The sequence below is a fragment of the Bufo gargarizans genome, chromosome 9, assembly GCF_014858855.1.
Source record: "Bufo gargarizans isolate SCDJY-AF-19 chromosome 9, ASM1485885v1, whole genome shotgun sequence".
Lineage (NCBI taxonomy): Eukaryota > Metazoa > Chordata > Amphibia > Anura > Bufonidae > Bufo > Bufo gargarizans.
In genome coordinates, this window is record NC_058088.1 from 190,509,769 (window position 1) to 190,531,533 (window position 21,765).

The following is a 21,765-nucleotide window of genomic DNA, read 5'->3' on the forward strand; positions in this document are numbered from 1 at the left end:
CAGAGCTGCACTCACTATTCTGCTGGTGCAGTCACTGTGTACATACATTACTTATCCTGTACTGATCCTGAGTTACATCCTGTATTATACCCCAGAGCTGCACTCACTATTCTGCTGGTGCAGTCACTGTGTACATACATTCCTTATCCTGTACTGATCCTGAGTTACATCCTGTATTATACTCCAGAGCTGCACTCCCTATTCTGCTGGTGCAGTCACTGTGTACATACATTACTTATCCTGTACTGATCCTGAGTTACATCCTGTATTATACTCCAGAGCTGCACTCACTATTCTGCTGGTGCAGTCACTGTGTACATACATTACTTATCCTGTACTGATCCTGAGTTACATCCTGTATTATACTCCAGAGCTGCACTCTCTGTATTATACTCTGCTTGCTGTGGTGCTTTACATTCTGGGACACATTAATCATCTGGTGCGCCCCATCTCCTCTCTCATAGCTCCGTTCACAAGTTGGAGAAGGAAGATGTTTTTACGTGAACTGTTCAGAAAGAGCGAAAGAACAGGCGATCCGGGTGCTGAAGCATTTTAATGTGCTTGTTTCCCACAGCGATGTCTTCAGCCGCTGTCAGGTAGGATACAAGCATGTCCGCTTATCATATACACTGGTAGCAGGCTGTCTGTGCTGCAGGAGGATCCATGGAGGGGGATGAGGCCGACCATATAGAAATCTGTCCCCCAAGAATACAGCTAGCCTCACAGGGCTCAGATCAGCCTCGCACCACAATGCATCATGTGCTGAGATTGGGTTCTTAAGTGCAATCGCAGGGACTGCAGCGGTCATGGACCTATGACGTGTCCATGCTCCAGGTCTGCATACTTACATTACATACATCTCCGTGTAGGGATACAAATCATTCCATACAATCTGCAGTTTGGTTTCCTCCTGGGGGCAGAAAGGATTTCACAGAAATTTATTTTATTTTATACTGCCCCCTCCTGGCTGACCTCAAAGATGCAAATGCCTAGGTAAGTGTCTTCAGTATGGTTTGTGGATTTTCCACCACTGAATTGTTGGCAGGAAGTCTTCAGCTTTTAAAAGAGGCGATGCCACGATTGATGAAAATCAGACATCATATACTACACGACAGTCTCTTTCTGACAATGCTAGAACCCGTCCTGTACCTCTCATGGGTCCAGAGATCTCCCCATTCATTGCTCTGCTAGATTTATTTAAAGCTGGCAGCTCGGGGGGCATGTCCTTTCTGCTACAGCTCTCCCCCTGTAACTGCCACAGCTTCTGACAGGAAGAGTTTAACTGAGCGTGTGCGACCACCTCAGTGAGGGGGACGGAGAAATAAGGAAAAGAACAAACAGCAGGTGGCGCTGTATTGATACATTTTATAGAATAGATCAGTAGCTATACTGAATTTTTTATGACATACAATTGCAAAAGTATTCAGATCCAGGCGCCGTTTTTTGTGGCACAACCCCTTTAAGGCAGCAGCAAAGAGGATGAAAGCGAAAGGAAAGTCCATAATAAATCCACGCTGACATTTACGTGCGGTATGGATTTTAAATTTGCGGCATGCCAACGTATTGAGGCCGACGCCAGGGCCCATGGCGATCTGAGTTAACGAATATAGTCACGCACGTGGACAAGTCGCTGCTCCCCACAAGTTGTTTATTTGAATATCCTGAAGTACTCTGCGCTGCAGTGACTATTTGAATGGACTGAATTCATCCGGCAGCCGTATGTCTGTCCTATGTTTCGTGCCATACGTATATTTACATAGCTCATGCTGCATCTTGCTGCACCTTACCACCAGGCAGGCATTGTACCGGCGTGAAGATTCCACATGGCGAACTCGGCTGTAGAGGGTCAAGACTGTTCTTTGGGCCTCTGCATGGAGATGAGGAGTGTTTTCCATTCGCCGTCGGGCAGCAGAGATCTGGAATATTGCCAAAAAACAAACTGCGTGAAAAAAAAAGAGATTATTATCTGTTTTTACGTTTGCTTGCCCTCGAGGGGTTAATTCCTGCCCATTATTACCCTTCACGGGGATCTGCGCGCTTTTGAAGGCATCGAGTCGGCGAACTGACACGAAATGTCTTTTGCAAAACTAGTTTTTCTGGTTTGTAATTCAAACTTTATTGTTCCCCGCAGTAGAAAGCCGAGATAAAAGCGAAAGGCGGCGAAGGGTGGGGGGCGCGAATGGAGGGGGAGATCATACGGGAAACCAATCGCAGCTTTTGTCTGATTTTATTATTTAGGTGAAGTTTTGTTGTTACAAGGACAGGGAGATTTTGAGGGTTATCTGATTTGCAGGGACCAATGGAGGGTGTCCTTATCCGCATGCCGAGCGCAAAAGCGGAATTTGGGTGTGTATTGAAACTTGTGCAGTACGCACCAATGGCGACCCCAGATCTCAATATTCAGGAGCCGACAAGAAGACAAGTTCCTCACTGCTGGAAGTGGAGCATCTCACTAACCAGGCTCCTTCCCCCTCCTTGCAGCAGGATATTGTCACAGCCTTGATGTGCAGGGGTTGTAGTTACCTTCACTTAAAGTCGACAACCCCTGTTCATGTGGCATGTGGGCATCATAGAGGGGGAGGGGGGCCCGCTCGGGAGAGGAGGTATGCAGACTGTGTGTGGCCAGTCATCTGAATGACCACCATGTAATGCTGAAGGGGTAATACATGGCCACAGCTTCCCCAGCAAAACCAGCTGTTTGACCGGAGCTGTACCCCGAGCTGCCACCATTTGCCGCCTGTGCTGCGCATTTTCAATTCCGGAGTGTTCACAGTGAAATCTGCAGCAAAATACGCATGGTTTGCAGCTTTTTATTCATGGCTAGCGATAACCTCGTGGGGCCTTGTGCCTCCTCTTCCATCCAAAACAACAAAAAACACTGCAGTGGGGCGCTGCAGCTAAGTAGTGTTGATCGAGCACCAAAGTGCTCGGGTGCTCGAGTGCTCGAGTAGAACACTTTAGAAGTCAATGGGAGAACCCGAGCATTAAACCAGGCGCCCCCTGCTCTGAAGAGGGGAGGGTGCCTGGTTCATAGGAAAAGATCAGAAATTGATGGAAACACCACTGAGATGGTTCGGGAACAGCATGGGGAGGATGTCTGGATGCATCTTGGACTCCCAGGTCGCTGCTGGGAACGATGTTGTCCGAGTAGTGCGCCACTTTTACAGACTGACAATAATACACACAAAACCGAAGATAAAATCGATTTAAGAGGAAAAATTGTTAGGAAACATTCTTTCCTGTATATTTACTTGTATATAAGGTGCAAGTGCTGCCAAGAATTACAAGGAAGAGGCGCTCCGATACAACCTGTATATCACATAAAGGAGGGCCTCATTCACATTGTGGTACAACGGTTCAGGTAGTGGGACTCCTACACTCATAAAGCCTATGCACTAAGGGAAAGGGCTGCCAAAAATTACAAGGATCCGGCGCTCCAATACCCACTTAATGTCATAGATATTTAGGATGCACAAACATTATACAGGAGATGTAGCGCTGGTAATGTCGCTGTCAGCAGCGGCCAAACAATTACACTGAATGTCACAGATATTTAGGATGCGCAAATGTGACACAACAGATGTAGCAGAGGTTGTGTCACTGTCAGTGTCACTGAGCCGACCCAGGTGTCATCGCATGCTATATAGCACCCGATGACACCATTCGGCTAGCCAATCACTGTAATGCCAGTAACCAACATGGCTACGGCATTACAGCGAGTGCCAGTACTTCCCCGCACGTTTATTGGCTGAACACCGCGATGTGCCGAGCATAGCAATTCTCGAGTCAAAATGGTGTTCAGCCGAGCATGCTCGCCCAGCACTACAACTAAGCCTTGTATGGTGTATGCAGCGCAATTGTAGTGTAACCTGCTGGGAGTTGTGGTTCTGCAGCGGGTTTTTCCTATGCATCCAGCGTGCAGCACCTCCATAAGTCGGACGAGCTGCAGTGTAATGCAGGACTGATGCAGAGCACTTACTTTTGCACGATATCTGACACTGTTCAGGCCCCTTTGATGCCAGATGATAGGAATTTTACTGTATATGTGCATTTGTAGGCTCAATCTGTGAAGGGTAAAGACCTGGGGTCTCCTGGTCCCCGCCATAAGGGACGCATGCTGTGCCCTTGCAGGAAGCAGATAAGCGTCTGCAAGACGTCTCATGACACTTATCTTGAAGTGGGGTGGGGGAACCTTTGGCTCAGGCAAGTTAAACTCTAAGGTGGGATGCCAGTGCCCTCATTGATGTCAGATCCCGTCTACATCTCCACTGCGTGGCTTTGTGTTCGTCATGGCTCTGCAGATTTCTTATACGATGTGACGGCCCCAGGACGTGACGTAAGGGTCAGGACTGTAATACATTGTGGACGGCGGGATCTGGTTGCCCCGAGTTACTGGACATTTCAGCATTGGCTCAGTGACCATTTCGCCATGATTTCCCATTTATTCCTGTCCCATCTGAATGCAGGGCGCAGACCCTATCCCGCTGCGGCTCCGAGGTGAAATTTGTCCAGGCTGACCCCGTCGGCACAGTCCTGCAGACCCGTCTCCTTCCCACAAACTGTCTCCTGCTTCCTTGCCAAGATCTCAGCATCTTCAGAAATGCAGCAGGGGGTTAAGGTCAGGAATGGGGAACGCGGCCAGAATCAGGGGGTCTTCATACTCTGTGCCCCCAACACCCGAATGATTCCTGTATGTCTGTTCCTTGACTACTGCAGATATTGCCAAGTGCAATGGCATCCGGCTCGGTGTCCCTGGTGCCGACTAACTGGGGTGATGCAGAAGTAACCAGCTGTCTAACTACCTAAAGCAATGGTCTCCAACCGTAAAACTACAACTCCCAGCATGTCCTGAAAGCTGGAGAGAACCAGGCTGTAAAGGCATGCTAGGAGTTATAATTTTAGCTATTATAATAGCTGGGGCTACAGTTTAGGGGACACTGGCCCACAGGGTGTCTGGACAACTTCAGAGTGTCAGAGCATGATGGGAGTTGTAGTTTCACGACAACTGGAGAGCCACATGTTGGGGACTACTGACCTAGTGGGTGTCTGGACTGCTGCAGTTTTCAGGGCACAATGGGAGTTGTAGTTTCACGACAACTGGAGAGCCACAGGTTGGGGACTACTGACCTAGAGGGTGTCTGGACTGCTGCAGAGTTTCAGGGCATGATGGGAGTTGTAGTTTTGCAACAGCTGGAGAGCCACAGGTTGGTGAACATTACCTTAGAGGGTGTCTGGATGGTGGTAGGGTGTTAGGAGATGCCGGGAGTTGTAGTTTTCCAAGAACTGCAGAACCGCAGGTTAGAGACTACTGACCTAGAGGGTGTCTGGGTAGCCACGATGGCTGCCATTAAAGCTCCAGCAGGCTGTCATCCAGCTCTCCAGAATCTGCCGCTCTAACTTCAGCATGAGCCATTCTGCACAGGGAACATGCCGGATTATCAGCCTTTTCCGGACAGCAGTGGATTTGGCGACTTTTCAGTGTAAATTGCTAATTGCGCCTGTGAAATTGGCTCCCATTACTGTAAAACCCGATCACTCATCGACGGAATAATTCAGCGCCATAAGCAGGATCCATCTGCCGTCTGACAGCCCCCAAACGTAAACCATGCATCTGCACGCCGCCACTAACTCACGTCCTGTGTATATTTGGACATGTCCGCGAAAAGGTCAGTTCCATAGAATAAATCTCTGCGTGACGCGGCCGCCGCTCAGCACATACAGGCCTGTCTTCTGTTTGTCATCATCTGCTCGCTTCCCAAGTTTTCAGTCAGAGTCTGACCACAGGGACCCCCACCCATTGCAGAGACGGGGGTCTTGTCTTTCCCCATCTGAATGCAGTGGTATTAATGCAAATCCATTCAACAGTATGGGACTGCCGGAGATGGTGGCAGCGGACATGTGCAGCCACCGGAGAAACACAGGACCCCTGGACTCAGTGGGATCCCAGCTGTCGGACCCCCACTAAAAGCAGGGGTTAAAGGGGTTTTCTGAGATAGGTCATCAGTATCTGATCGGTGGGGATCCAGTATCTGAGACCTCGCCTGTCAGCTGTTTGGGGCCTTCTCTCAGCTTTCCCTAGGCCAGAGAAGACGCGTTCGTCGGTGACATGGCCTAGGCCAGGGATGGGCAAACTGCGGCTCTCCAGCTGTTGTAAAACTACAACTCCCAGTATGCCCAGTCTGCCTACAGCTATCAGCCTACAGCAGGGCATGATGGGATTTGTAGTTTTACAACAGCTGGAGAGCCGCAGTTTGCCCATCCCTGGCCTAGGCACAGCTCAGCCCCATTGAACTGAATGAGGCTGAGCTGCAATACCAAGCACAACCACTATACAATCGATGGCGCTGTGCTTGGTGAGCAGAGAGAAAGCTGCATCGGTGCTTTCTCAAACAGCTGATTGGCAGGGGTCCCGGGTATCAGACCCCCACCGATCAGATACTGAGGACCTATCCATCAGATAAACAAATCTCAGAAAACCCCTTTAAGGTATTTTAAAGCATTAGCCGCAGTTATATTCGGGGGCGGTCGGGCAGACGGGGCATCTTCCCCATATCCGAGGCCATTTCCTTCCATTCTATGGAGGGTCCTTCAGGCCATATTGGTGTTTGAAGCCTCCGGCCTGTTTTATTACTGCCCCTTCCTGCTCTATTCCCATGCATCAAGCCATAGTGACAAGGATTGTTAGCACTTCATTGGTAAATGGGTCTCCCAGTCCTGGAGGCGGCAGAGGGGGGGGCGGGGGGTCATTCGCCTCCATGTTAAAGAGACCAGTGCATTCCTTTTGAAGGCTTAATTACCTTTCAATTAGTTAATGAATAAACCTTCCCGCTTCATTCTCCTCAACCCAGGAAAACCTCTTCTTGAACTCCCCGAGGTGTAGAAGTCTTATTTCACATCCACCCCCATGGGCCCCATCCACGCCGATCTGTTTCATCAAAGGCTTCTTAGTGCATTGCTATTTAATCCTGATGTCTTCAGGGCAAAGGGTATACTAGAAACTCCGCAATCCCAGGTGTGCGGCTAATGTCACCTGCAGTGTGTGAATGGGATAGCTGTACCTATATCACTATATACAGCAGATACCCAGGTTATACCAGCTGTACCTATATAACTATATACAAGGGATGCCCAGGTTATACCAGCATGGTCCATATCACTATATACAAGAAGTTTTATAACTTATACCAGCTCTATATATAGAATTATATACAGGAGATGCCCACATTATATACCAGCATGGTCCATATCATTATATAGAAGATGTATGACTTCTACCAACTGTACATATATAATTATATGCAGGAGATGCCCAGGTTATACCAGCTGTAAATATATAATTATATACAGGAGATGCCCAGGTTATACCAGCTGTACATATATAATTATATACAGGAGATACCCAGGTTATACCAGCTGTACATATATAGTTATATTCAGGAGATACCCAGGTTATACCAGCTGTACATATATAATTATATACAGAAGATACCCAGGTTATACCAGCTGTACATATATAATTGTATACAGGAGATGCCCAGGTTATACCAGCTGTACATATATAATTATATACAGGAGATGCCCAGGTTATACCAGCTGTACATATATAATTATATACAGGAGATACCCAGGTTATACCAGCATGGTCCATATCACTATATACAAGAAGATGTATAACTTATACCAGCTGTACATATATAATTATATACAGGAGATGCCCAGGTTATACCAGCATGGTCCATATCACTATATACAAGAAGATGTATAACTTATACCAGCTGTACATATATAATTATATACAGGAGATGCCCAGGTTATACCAGCATGGTCCATATCACTATATACAAGAAGATGTATAACTTATACCAGCTGTACATATATAATTATATACAGGAGATACCCAGGTTATACCAGCTGTACATATATAGTTATATTCAGGAGATACCCAGGTTATACCAGCTGTACATATATAATTATATACAGAAGATACCCAGGTTATACCAGCTGTACATATATAATTATATACAGCAGATACCCAGGTTATACCAGCTGTACATATATAATTATATACAGCAGATACCCAGGTTATACCAGCTGTACATATATAATTATATACAGAAGATACCCAGGTTATACCAGCTGTACATATATAATTATATACAGAAGATACCCAGGTTATACCAGCTGTACATATATAATTATATACAGGAGATGCCCAGGTTATACCAGCTGTACATATATAATTGTATACAGGAGATGCCCAGGTTATACCAGCTGTACATATATCATTATATACAGGAGATACCCAGGTTATACCAACATGGTCCATGTCACTATATACAGAAGATGTATAACTTATACCAGCTGTACATATATAATTGTATACAGGAGATGCCCAGGTTATACCAGCTGTACATATATAATTGTATACAGGAGATGCCCAGGTTATACCAGCTGTACATATATAATTGTATACAGGAGATGCCCAGGTTATACCAGCTGTACATATATAATTGTATACAGGAGATGCCCAGGTTATACCAGCTGTACATATATAATTGTATACAGGAGATGCCCAGGTTATACCAGCTGTACATATATAATTATATACAGGAGATGCCCAGGTTATACCAGCATGGTCCATATCACTATATACAATAAGATGTATACCTTATACCAGCTGTACATATATAATTATATACAGGAGATGCCCAGGTTATACCGGCTGTACATATATAAATATATACAGGAGATGCCCAGGTTATACCGGCTGTACATATATAATTGTATACAGGAGATGCCCAGGTTATACCAGCTGTACATATATAATTGTATGCAGGAGATGCCCAGGTTATACCGGCATGCTCCATATCACTGTATAGAAGCTGATGGGACATGCTGAGCTCTCTTGGTCGGGGGTGACTGGTTCTTCTACCACATTCCTCAGCCTATAATGGAGAGGGTGGCAGCTCATTGACCACCATGCCCCCTTCATTCCTTACTTTGTCTCACTCTTTGGATGTTTTCTCCATGAATACAAGTTATAAATTCCTCGGCCATTCTCCCGGCCGCCATCTTCTCCTCCCCTCTCTTTCCTGCTCCAGTTCCACAATCCATCTTATGAATGTGGTCAGTTTTATAGCGCCCCCCCTCATTTCCATCCACAAGCAGTCATTATCTGACCGCTCCTTTCAGCTGCATGGAGGATTTAGTGCCCCCGGGGTGCAGTGTTATGGGCCACTTCTTCAGCCGGGGTCATTGAAATCAGGTGGTTCAACCACCAAGTGGGTATTTGTAAATATAGAGACCCTCTTTATGAACCGGGCTCTTCTAACGCAATACCCCTCTTAACCCCTGACCCCTAAAGGACAGGACGGGCTTTTCTGAAAGTATCCGTCCACAATATTCATTATGAGGTTCAGGAAGTTTCCAGCGATCGGGTGTCCTCTGGACAGTGAGGACTGTCGACCTGTAATGGTGGCGGACGAGAGAGACGCTGTCTCTTCCCTGTATGTCATGTAATGGCTAAGAGGAGTCAGACTGCCATAAAGGGGGAGATAAGTGTCTGAGAGGCCTCGTGATGTCCCAGATGTGTCGTCTTCCCTTACTTCACACCATTTTCACAGCTGGTAAATTCACGGATCCTTCAAGACTTTTGGACGTTCTTCTTGTGCTCTCTTTGTTTTCTTACTCCTGCTCTTCGATTGGTTTGGGGTTCGCACAATCAAAGATCTCTCTTTTTCTCTTTCTCTCACTTTGCCCCCCTCAATCTCTCTTTCTCTCACTCAATCCATTTCTCTCGCTGTCTTGCTCTCTTTCTTGCATTCTTTCTCCTTTTCTCTTCCTTTCCTACATACCCTCTTTTTCTGTGTTTTTCTTGCACCCTCCGTTTCTCACTCCTTCTCTCTCTCTCTCTCTCTCTCTCTCTCTGTGTCATTCTCCTTCTCCCGCTCTTTTTCTCTCTCTGTCATTCTCCTTCCCTCACTCTTTCTTTCTTTTCTATCTCTCTGTCATTCTCCTTCTCTCACATTTTTTTCTCTATGTCTCAGTCATTCTCCTTGTCTCGTTCTTTTTCAATTTGTCATTCTCCTCTCGCTTTCTCACTCTCTTTCTCTGTCATTTTCCTTTTCTTGCTCTTTTTCTCTCTCTGTCATTCTCCTTCTCGTTTTTTTTCTCTCTCGGTCATTCTCCTTCTCTCGCTCTTTTTCTCTCTCGGTCATTCTCCTTCTCTCGCTCTTTTTCTCTCTCGGTCATTCTCCTTCTCTCGCTCTTTTTCTCTCTCTCTGTCATTCTCTGTCTCTTGCTCTTTTTCCCTCTGTCTTTCATTCTCTGTCTCTTGCTCTTTTTCCCTCTGTCTTTCATTCTCCTTCTCTCGTTTTTTTCTCTCTCTCGGTCATTCTCCTTCTCTCGCTCTTTTTCTCTCTCGGTCATTCTCCTTCTCTCGCTCTTTTTCTCTCTCTCTCTCTGTCATTCTCTGTCTCTTGCTCTTTTCCCTCTGTCTTTCATTCTCCTTCTCTCGTTTTTTTTTCTCTCTCGGTCATTCTCCTTCTCTCGCTCTTTTTCTCTCTCGGTCATTCTCCTTCTCTCGCTCTTTTTCTCTCTCTCTCTCTGTCATTCTCTGTCTCTTGCTCTTTTTCCCTCTGTCTTTCATTCTCCTTCTCTCGTTTTTTTTTCTCTCTCGGTCATTCTCCTTCTCTCGCTCTTTTTCTCTCTCGGTCATTCTCCTTCTCTCGCTCTTTTTCTCTCTCTCTCTCTCTCTGTCATTCTCTGTCTCTTGCTCTTTTTCCCTCTGTCTTTCATTCTCCTTCTCTCGCTCTTTTTCTCTGTCATTCTCCGTCTCTCGCTCTTTTTCTCTGTCATTCTCCGTCTCTCGCTCTCTTACTCTCTCTCTGTCATTCTCCTTCTCTCGCTCTATTTCTCTCTCTGTCATTCTCTGTCTCTTGCTCTTTTTCCCTCTGTCTTTCATTCTCCTTCTCTCGCTCTTTTTCTCTGTCATTCTCCGTCTCTCGCTCTTTTACTCTCTCTCTGTCATTCTCCGTCTCTCGCTCTTTCTCTCGCTCTGTCATTCTCCTTCTCTTGCTCTTTTTCTCCCTGTCTCTCATTCTCCTTCTCTCGCTCTTTTTCTCTCTCTCTCTCATTCTCCTTCTCTCTCTTTTTCTTTCTCACTCTGTTATTCTCCTCTCGCTCGTTCACTCGCTTTCATTTTCTCATTCTTTTTCTCTCACACTCTCTTTTATTTTTTGCCTCTCTCGCGCTATCATTGGCTGTATAGTAACTACACTACAAAAGTTTATGTCCTAGCGTTGTGTATATACGGTGATCTGCGGGGGATCCAGGTGCTGGGCCCGCCGATCTCCAGGGCGAGGGGTTGGAGGCTGTCAGCTCAGCGCTATCTCTCCTTTTCACGGCCTGATATTAACGATGTCTATAATTCTCTCTCTCCATTCAGTCATTCATTCTCTCTTCGTCTCCTATCGTTCTGTCTCATTATTTGTGATAGCTGCTTTTCTTATTCCTAAATCCGTTCTCTCACATTTTTCCTCCACAGGCTGCAGCCTTCAGTTTTGCTAACGACCACAGCAGTAACTGGTTTAATTAGGAAATAATGTGAGACCAGTGGTCCAGCTTGGATGCAGCTGGCGGCCATTAATGGTCATTCAGATCCGCTAGGGAACTGTGGAAATTCCTTTACTCCATATAGTTATGCTGTCAGCCTTGCAGTACCGCATAGTGGCCAGCGGGGGCAGCTTTATCACACAGTTAATACAATGTAAATCCATTTACAGTGTTATCCAGAAAGACGATCAACGCGTTTAACCTTCAGGAATGTGAGAAAATCCTTTATACCAGTGTCCGCCAGCCTGTCCTGACAGCCAGCGCCTGCTGTACATATCATCACCGCCTATAGGTAGTGCTTCCACATCCTCTATGGAAATGAGGGGAACGAGGTGGCCTAAAGCCTAGTGCCACCACTATAACCACTGCTAGCTGCAAGGAATGTCAGTAATTAACTATTCAGCCCCTCACATTGTGCAAATTTAACAACATGCCCCCTCCTTATCTTTGAGAACCATAGAGAATTCATCTAGATTTCAAGTTCATTCACTGCATTACCAATCCTGTGCTAAGTTGCATCCCGTATTGTACTCCAGAGCTGAACTCACTATTCTGCTGGTGGAGTCACTGTGTACATAAATTACTTATCCTTTACTGATCCTGAGTTACATCCTGTATTATACTCCAGAGCTGCACTCACTATTCTGCTGGTGCAGTCACTGTGTGTACATACATTACTTATCCTGTACTGATCCTCAGTTACATCCTGTATTATACTCCAGAGCTGCACTCACTATTCTGCTGGTGCAGTCACTGTGTACATACATTGCTTATCCTGTACTGATCCTGAGTTACATCCTGTATTATACTCCAGAGCTGCACTCACTATTCTGCTGGTGCAGTCACTGTGTACATACATTACTTATCCTGTACTGATCCTGAGTTACATCCAGTATTATACTCCAGAGCTGCACTCACTATTCTGCTGGTGCAGTCACTGTGTACATACATTACTTATCCTGTACTGATCCTGAGGTACATCCTGTATTATACTCCAGAGCTGCACTCACTGCTCTGCTGGTGCAGTCACTGTGTACATACATTACTTATCCTGTACTGATCCTGAGTTACATCCTGTATTATACTCAAGAGCTGCACTCACTATTCTGCTGGTGCAGTCACTGTGTACATACATTACTTATCCTGTACTGATCCTGAGTTACATCCTGTATTATACTCCAGAGCTGCACTCACTATTCTGCTGGTGCAGTCACGGTGTACATACATCACTTATCCTGTACTGATCCTGAGTTACATCCTGTATTATACTCCAGAGCTGCACTCACTATTCTGCTGGTGCAGTCACTGTGTACATACATTACTTATCCTGTACTGATCCTGAGTTACATCCTGTATTATACTCCAGAGCTGCACTCACTATTCTGCTGGTGCAGTCACTGTGTACATACATTGCTTATCCTGTACTGATCCTGAGTTACATCCTGTATTATACTCCAGAGCTGCACTCACTATTCTGCTGGTGCAGTCACTGTGTACATACATTACTTATCCTGTACTGATCCTGAGTTACATCCAGTATTATACTCCAGAGCTGCACTCACTATTCTGCTGGTGCAGTCACTGTGTACATACATTACTTATCCTGTACTGATCCTGAGGTACATCCTGTATTATACTCCAGAGCTGCACTCACTATTCTGCTGGTGCAGTCACGGTGTACATACATCACTTATCCTGTACTGATCCTGAGTTACATCCTGTATTATACTCCAGAGCTGCACTCACTATTCTGCTGGTGCAGTCACTGTGTACATACATTACTTATCCTGTACTGATCCTGAGTTACATCCTGTATTATACTCCAGAGCTGCACTCACTATTCTGCTACTTTCTGGACTATTAGATCATAGAAGAAATCGTTTTGAGCGCTCATGTGACGTCCTGTAAATTACGCCCCAATAAACCGCGGTTTGTGATCTTAATTCCCTTGTAAAGCTTCCCGGGGACTTCCATTTCCCCCTGCAGGGTTTGTTATCGATGGTGAAACACAGACTTAAGAGGTTTTATGGTGACGTCACCATATTCTGATCACACCTGCTTGGAGACGGTCTCACTATTAACACGACTCCTCTATTATATCCATATTACGATACAGTGACACACAAGGTATAGGACGCCGGTTAATTGGGGGGGGGGGGGCCTTGCCCTACAGATGTTGTCTATCACTGCATTAAATGGAGACGAGGGATCTGGGTTTCTACACCAACTATTAAAGGTAAGACCGCGGGAACCAGGTGGCCCTCGTCTGCCATCAGGCTGTAAATTCGGGCCCCGTGCAGTTTTACAAAAAGCTTTATGTGGCAGATCCTCATTTGCCAAAGTGTTAGTAAGAAGAATGTGTGCCCACCGGGAGCTTGGGAGAGTCGTGTAACCTCGGCAGTCGGGCAGTAAAAAAAAAAAAAAGGGGGGGGGGGGGGTGAAATTCCCCAAAATTCTAAAAAATTCTGCTCTGGGGTCGACTCTGCAGTGCATTGTGGGGGAGGTGGTCATGCTGTTTTCTTGGCATCGTTTCATTTTAGGCAGTGGAGCCAGCACATGGAGGGTTAAACTCCGGAGTCTGCCGTTTTAATTGGAAGAAGGGGAAAATTGAAGCACAAGGGAGCAGGAGATCGGAAGGGAAAGTGTCAGAGACCATCTCACAGCTGCATGTCATAAACCGAACAGCTGGATCTTCTCCGGGCTGAGGAAGCAGAGCTGAACGGGTTGGAGCAGCAGCTAGTAGTACTGACCATTGCTGTGTCACCAAGATGGTTGTAAAAAGCGCTGACGCCTTGGATTAATATCGCTGGTTCATTATTAAAAGGGGGACCTGGGTGTCATACAGCCTGGGGGCCACATGTGGACCAACCAACAGGTTATATAGAATGATGCTGTCTGTAGTCTAATGGCTGGATTTAGACTTTCCTACTGATGACACTATTATGTGGGTACTATTTGGCTGGCAATATTATGGGGTACTGTATGGGGTTCACCTTTATGGGGGTACTGACACTGTTATGGGGATGCAATGTGTGGCTGGCACTGTTATGGGGGTGTACTGTAAGACTAGCACTGTTATGGGGGTGTACTGTAAGTCTAGCACTGTTATGGGGGTGTACTGTAAGGCTAGCACTGTTATGGGGGTGTACTGTAAGGCTAGCACTGTTATGGGGGTGTACTGTAAGGCTAGCACTGTTATGGGGGTGTACTGTAAGTCTAGCACTGTTATGGGGATGTACTGTAAGGCTAGCACTGTTATGGGGGTGTACTGTAAGGCTAGAACTGTTATGGCGGTGTACTGTAAGGCTAGCACTGTTATGGGGGGTGTACTGTAAGGCTAGCACTGTTATGGGGGGTGTACTGTAAGGCTAGCACTGTTATGGGGGGTGTACTGTAAGGCTAGCACTGTTATGGAGGTGTACTGTAAGGCTAGCACTGTTATAGGGGTGTACTGTAAGGCTAGCACTGTTATGGGGGTGTACTGTAAGTCTAGCACTGTTATGGGGGTGTACTGTAAGGCTAGCACTGTTATGGAGGTGTACTGTAAGGCTAGCACTGTTATGGGGGGTGTACTGTAAGGCTAGCACTGTTATGGGGGGTGTACTGTAAGTCTAGCACTGTTATGGGGATGTACTGTAAGGCTAGCACTGTTATGGGGGTGTACTGTAAGGCTAGCACTGTTATGGGGGTGTACTGTAAGGCTAGCACTGTTATGGGGGTGTACTGTAAGGCTAGCACTGTTATGGGGGTGTACTGTAAGGCTAGCACTGTTATGGGGGGTGTACTGTAAGGCTAGCACTGTTATGGGGGTGTACTGTAAGGCTAGCACTGTTATGGGGGTGTACTGTAAGGCTAGCACTGTTATGGAGGTGCTATGTGGGTGTTATGGGGATACTGTGTGCATGGCTCCTTTATGGGGATACTATGTGGGTGTTACGGGGGTGTACTGCGTGGCTGGCACTTTTAGGGGCGTGTAGTGTATGGCTGGCACTGTTATGGGGGAACTATGTGTATGGAGCACCCCCAAGAAAACTGTTGCCATATTGCCTCCAGTGCATGCCCACCATCCTCAGTCTTACCTACTGTGCACCTTTTCCGTTCGGTTGGGGTCAGTAACTCCCGTCTCATCTCACAGAACCATAGAGGAGGTGGAGGCCGTGTGAGCAGTGCCGCTGTCTCGTGACTTCTCCATCCTGTGCACAAGTCTCCCTGTATAGGAACAAACCCTGGCAGTGATCCCTTTAAGGAATATGGGATTTAGGAAGTTGAGATGATTTATTCCCCTTCTGGAGATGGTGGGGGGAGTAGTTCCTTCAGCATATCACGTAAGGAAGCATCGCAGACACCTGATATAAGCGGCTGTCAGTCTCATTTCCCATGTGTGACATTCTGCAGGTCTGATCTGTGTCCAGCTGGACGCTGCATCCATGGGAGCAGGTCCTCTCTGCAGACATTGCACCCCCCTCCCCTCAGGGCCAAAGTCATAGCTCACAAACAATGGCGTCCCCGTACGGGGGTCATAACCCGGCCGACCTCACTGTGCCAATCATGCCCGTGCTGCCATGTGGTCAGTGGCAGAAGTCGTACAAGCAAACCTCTGAGAAATCCTATACGTATACACCATGGTGGCTGGATATTCCCCGCGCACGGCCATGATCGCCGTGTAAGAGCACGAAGCCCAAAAAATCCCCCTGGATCCTTCCCTTCAACCATTTAGCTATGATTTAGTCACACAGTCACCCAGGCTTCATAGAGATGCGTGGGCCCTGCACTCTCTTCCCATCAGGTCCCGCTTCTCGCACTCCTAGCGTCCAGCCTCGAAACGCGCGTCCAGTCGCCTTGTCAGTGGTTTCATATAGCATCATGTTGCTATGGATGACTCTCTCCGTTTCCTGCGTGTGAGGCTGCGGTATAATGATCCCGCCATATGGTGCCCTCCGAACCTTCCACAGGACTCTGTGATAGCATTCAGTGGCTCCCATTGTTCCCTGTCACCCTATACCCCTCAGTGATACGAGGCATCTGCTCGGCTGCGATTCTCTGTGCCATTCTCTGCTTTCCTAACCCGCCATGACCCCGGACTATTATCTGCTCCCCTTTGATGCCGTATACCGGGTCTCTAATACCCGTCGCCATCTGACGCCCCCCACGCTAGACTTTAGGGAAGCCAAATGCAGGATGTGAGCACACTGTAGAGAGCTGAAGCTCCTTCCATCTAAGAAGGGATTGCATTCTGAGCAATTGCCTCAAACCATGAAAAATCCTTCATCTGTCACCCGATAATCCATCCAAAAAGTCTGATAGTCTGGCCCGCGGTCTGGGGATGCGAGACTGACGCCCGCTCATTTATAACCATTCTAAGAGGTAATTGCTCGCAGTGCAATTCCATAGGATGTAAATATTCTATAAGCTGTGTATTACAACATGGCTGCCATTACATGCTATTTCCATAAAGTGGTGGCGCTAGGATATGACTTAGGTCGGCCCCCACTGACCATCGGGCCCCGGGCATTTTTGCGAAGGCAGGTGACACAGCGCTAATTAAGAGTTGTGTCTTTGTTTAATGGTTCCCTGCTCAGCGCCGCCTCCACCCTCTGGCTGCGCAAGGAACTGCAGCCAAATCCATTCACTTGAATCGAGAATGGTATGCAGGGCTACGCCTCCATCCTCAGGATCGGTGGGGGGTCCCAGAGATCGGACACCCCCCCACTGATTATAATGTGGCGGCATGTTGTCACTTTATAAGATGGCACATCTGCCCAGCTGGGTGCGTATAGGGACACGTTTCCACTCCTGGAAGACAATATGGCCCTCACCCAGCTTTGCAAGATACATATTTTACCAGGAAGGGGCTGAGTAATTTAAAGGGGTTGTCCAGAAATGGCGCCACACCTGTCCTCAGGTTGTGTACGGTATTTTAGTTTATCCCTAGTTAAATCCATGGAGCAGAGTTGCAATACCAGACATGGCCTGGCGTGGCGCCGTTTTTCTAATCCTATACGTCCCCTTTAACAAGAGCAGATGAGGGCGCATTACTTTAAATATTGGGGTTTTACGTCTATATTTTAGGGGGTCAGTGCCCTTTCATTTCTATCTTGTGACCCTGCAGATTCTTGGTTCTTTCCGTGCGGTTTTCGAGGTCAGTGGAGTATCCCGGTCCCGTGTTAACCCCTGGGGCGCTGCACACCTCTCTTCCATTGACATGGTGATTCCTATTCTTCCCCGGCACTTCTCGTGCTATTTGCATTGTGCTGTAATTATAGAACCAGGGGACGTATAGAATCCATGCATTCAGCAGAACAATGCAGGGAATTTCCTGGTGCGGGAGCGGAGCAAGAAAGCGTTCCAGCAGGGGATGTGCAGACACAATGAGGACGGGGAAGTGCGAACAGTCACGGGCAGGAGAAGTGCCTGTTTTTGGCTGGAGCTGCTGGGGCAGTGCTCAGCCCGTGAGAACCACATTCACAGACACAAAGGCGAGCGAGAGATAGCGGTAAGGAGACTAGGACGGCTCTCAGTGTGGGAACCGCACAGAGCTGTCAGGAGGACGTAAGGGGGCAGCCGAGACCCCCGGGTGTCCTCCGGCAGCGGTCGATATTTGTCATCTGCTCAAGGGACAGCTCACTCTGCACTGCTGCTGTGTGAAAATGTTAATCCGAGATGTCTGTCCCGGGACTACAACTCGCATAATCTCCATTCACAGGTGCCCAAAGCATGTAGCCCGCTGCATTCTCCCCCCCGGCTATTAAAGGGGCTTGACTTAATTAAATATTAATTTGGCAACATTGTAATCTCTTTCTTTTGGTTCAATTCTTCACCCATTTCAAGATCCGTGCCTGCAGTCAGTGAATGGGAACACTCTTCTGGACTTGTCCGAGCTGAGGGTTCGTTACAATTGTGTCCAATCCTGTGTGAGCCAAACGCATCTGCAGCGTGCAGGTTTGATGATGATGATGATAGCAAGCCCTCAGCGGCAAGAAGGTCTGTACAGGTGTTTTGGTTCACAACAAGCAGAGGTCTTGAAAATGGTCAAGGAATTGGACGGGGAAGGTTAGAAAGCTGCAGAGATTTTAGCTTTATGTTTCAGGGGGTGAACAATATGGCTGCCGTTACGCTCACTCAGCTTTCCCAGAGTCCTGTTCATGCGCCGTCCATCCTCGGCTTTCATTTTGCTGCCCATGTAGGTAGATTGATATGACCGACGACCACATATGGGAACTGCAGCTATACTAGGACTAAACACAGGGGCCCCGGGTGACACCCAAATCCTCCTGTACTTAACCCTTTCATTACTGAAGTGATTTTTATTTTTTCCAGGGTATCATTTCCAGTAACGCCCCCTCTGCATCACATAGGAGATCCTCGGGGCCCCTGAGCGCTGTGTGTCCGCAGGCATGTAGACGTGTCCTCTCTGTGTATACAGCGAGTAGGCCCGGATTTACAGGGATCCTGCTTGGAAATTAGCAACTGAGCCCAATGCGGTCGTGGGTCCAGAGGTGCTAATTCCGGATCTTCAGATGCTAAAGCTGGTCCGGGGCTGATGGCGAAACAATCTTTTGGCTGAAAGCTACCCCTGACTCCCCCCCCCCTTCCCTTTACTGACCATGGCTGCCTTGGTCATTAGAATACCTATTGGATCCCCCCATTGACCAATGGTTTTCAGATGTGATACTACAGCTCCCAGCGTTGGTTGGACAGCCACAGATCGGAGTCTGCTGCTGTAGGCAATGTATTGTCAATGGCTCAACTTAAAGGGACACTCCAGGTAAAATTGGTGCACTGGTGTGATTCTAGTGCAGGGGCTAGCACGACACAGAGAGAATCCCAGATTGCACTTCAGCCCGTCGGCTAGACGTGCCTTCACTTTTGCCTAGAGCGTCCCTTCAGCTTCCACCATGACCGGACAGACTACCGCTATCAAGGCATGCTGGTAGTTGTAGTTTTTCAACAGCTGGAGGGCCGAGCTTGGTCCAACATTAGAAAAGCATGGCTTCTTTCTCCCAGGAACAGTGCCCCCTGTGTCCAAGGGCTGTATCTGGTATTGCAGCTACTGCACATTACCTGTGAACAGATGTGGCACTGTTTTTTTTAATGTTTTTGGATGATACCTTATAAAAAGCCTTGTGAATTTGATGTTAATAGAGGGGGTTCCTTATGTAATGGCCCCGATTATAGGAGCCTGTACTTGGAGGTCCCACCGCGGCCATGCATTACATAGACACGCCATGGATTTCAGTGGTCCCAGTGCAGTGCAATTGATTGGCAGAGAGGGAGCGATTGAGAATGGCCTTCATTCTTGATAAACTGGATGTAACGTGTATTACGGAAGGGAGGGGGGGGGGTGATGATAATAATCTGCATCGAACCATTAGGACCCCTCTCCTTACAATGGCTCCCCTCTCCTATTTCCAGTCCCTTTTCCCACCCGTCTCTCTTTCTCTCTCCTGGCCTGAGTTTTCCCATTCTGCAGGAGGTCAGCCCTCTGACCCTACTGGTTCACCATTATTTCTGTCTACTCCCCGGGGAGCTACTGTGAGCTGCTGAGAGAGCGGGGATCAGTGTTCCCAAGGGCGGGTGGGAAGTAGCAGCCCGTCTCGTAGAATAGCTGGAGGGCTATAACGTGGAGCTGCTGCAATGTGGAGAGCTTGCGAGACAATGGGGGTGATCCTCCGTCAGTGCAGAGGTGTGTGTGATGAGGGCAGTGGTGACAGCTATGGTAAATAGCAGGTGACCAAGTGAGACCATGTCTGACAAAAGAGAAAGAAGGCCATATCCTTCGCCTCGGGGGTACGGAGTGTCTCCTCAATCCATCCTCGGATAGCACTGCTGTTGGCAGGGTGACCTGTCCTTGATGTTAGAAATAGTTTTACTGGGTGATGACCACCATTAAATCTTCTAAGAGGGTTGTCACTTCTGCCTGCCATGGTTGAGCAGTGGGGTGGTCCTATGAATTGTTAGCCAGCTTTCTAGGCTCCTGCCTGGCACGTCTGAGCAGTGGGGTGGTCATATGAATGGTCACCCAGCTTTCTAGGCTCCTGCCTGGCACGTCCGAACAGTGGGGTGGTCATATGAATGGTCACCCAGCTTTCTAGGCTTCTGTCTGGCACATCCGAGCAGTGGGGTGGTCATATGAATGGTTACCCAGCTTTCTAGGCTCCTGCCTGGCACGTCTGAGCAGTGGGGTGGTCATATGAATGGTCACCCAGCTTTCTAGGCTCCAGTCTGGCATGTCTGAGCAGTGGTGTGGTCATATGAATGGTCACCCAGCTTTCTAGGCTCCTGCCTGGCACGTCTGAGCAGTGGGGTGATCATATGAATGGTTACCCAGTATTCTAGGCTCCTGTCTGGCACGTCTGAGCAGTGGGGTGGTCATATGAATGGTCACCCAGCTTTCTAGGCTCCTGCCTGGCACGTCTGAGCAGTGGGGTGATCATATGAATGGTTACCCAGTATTCTAGGCTCCTGCCTGGTACATCCGAGCAGTGGGGTGGTCATATGAATGGTCACCCAGCTTTCTAGGTTCCTGCCTGGCATGTCTGAGCAGTGGGGTGGTCATATAAATGGTCACCCAGCTTTCTAGGCTCCTGCCTGGCATGTCTGAGCAGTGGGGTGGTCATATGAATGGTCACCCAGCTTTCTAGGCTTCTGTCTGGCATGTCTGAGCAGTGGTGTGGTCATATGAATGGTCACCCAGCTTTCTAGGCTCCTGCCTGGCATGTCTGAGCAGTGGGGTGGTCATATGAATGGTCACCCAGCTTTCTAGGCTCCTGCCTGGCACGTCCGAGCAGTGGGGTGGTCATATGAATGGTCACCCAGCTTTCTAGGCTCCTGCCTGGCACGTCCGAGCAGTGGGGTGGTTATATGAATGGTCACCCAACTTTCTAGGATCCTGCCTGGCACATCCGAGCAGTGGGGTGGTCATATGAATGGTCACCCAGCTTTCTAGGCTCTTGCCTGGCACGTCCGAGCAGTGGGGTGGTCATATGAATGGTCACCCAGCTTTTCTGGAAACATATATCATCGGGAATGTTGATCCCATCATAGCAAAGCGATATTTTCAAGTCTCTTTATCCCATTTTATGGACGCCACTAAAAGACCACCATAGAAGGGAAATGTGATATCTTAAAGCTCTGTAGCAATGGTCGTACTTT

General features: G+C 47.8%; 1 protein-coding gene across 3 annotated transcripts in view; it reads left to right on the forward strand.

The window, feature by feature from the left end:
* EXD3 (exonuclease 3'-5' domain containing 3) overlaps positions 1-21,765 on the forward strand; it is a 143,730-nt gene that overhangs the window by 56,012 nt on the left and 65,953 nt on the right. For all 3 annotated transcript variants that reach the window (XM_044305821.1, XM_044305822.1, XM_044305823.1), the window contains one exon: positions 465-596. In XM_044305821.1, coding sequence (XP_044161756.1) covers positions 465-596 — 132 coding nt within the window. The remainder of the gene's footprint in view (positions 1-464; positions 597-21,765) is intronic.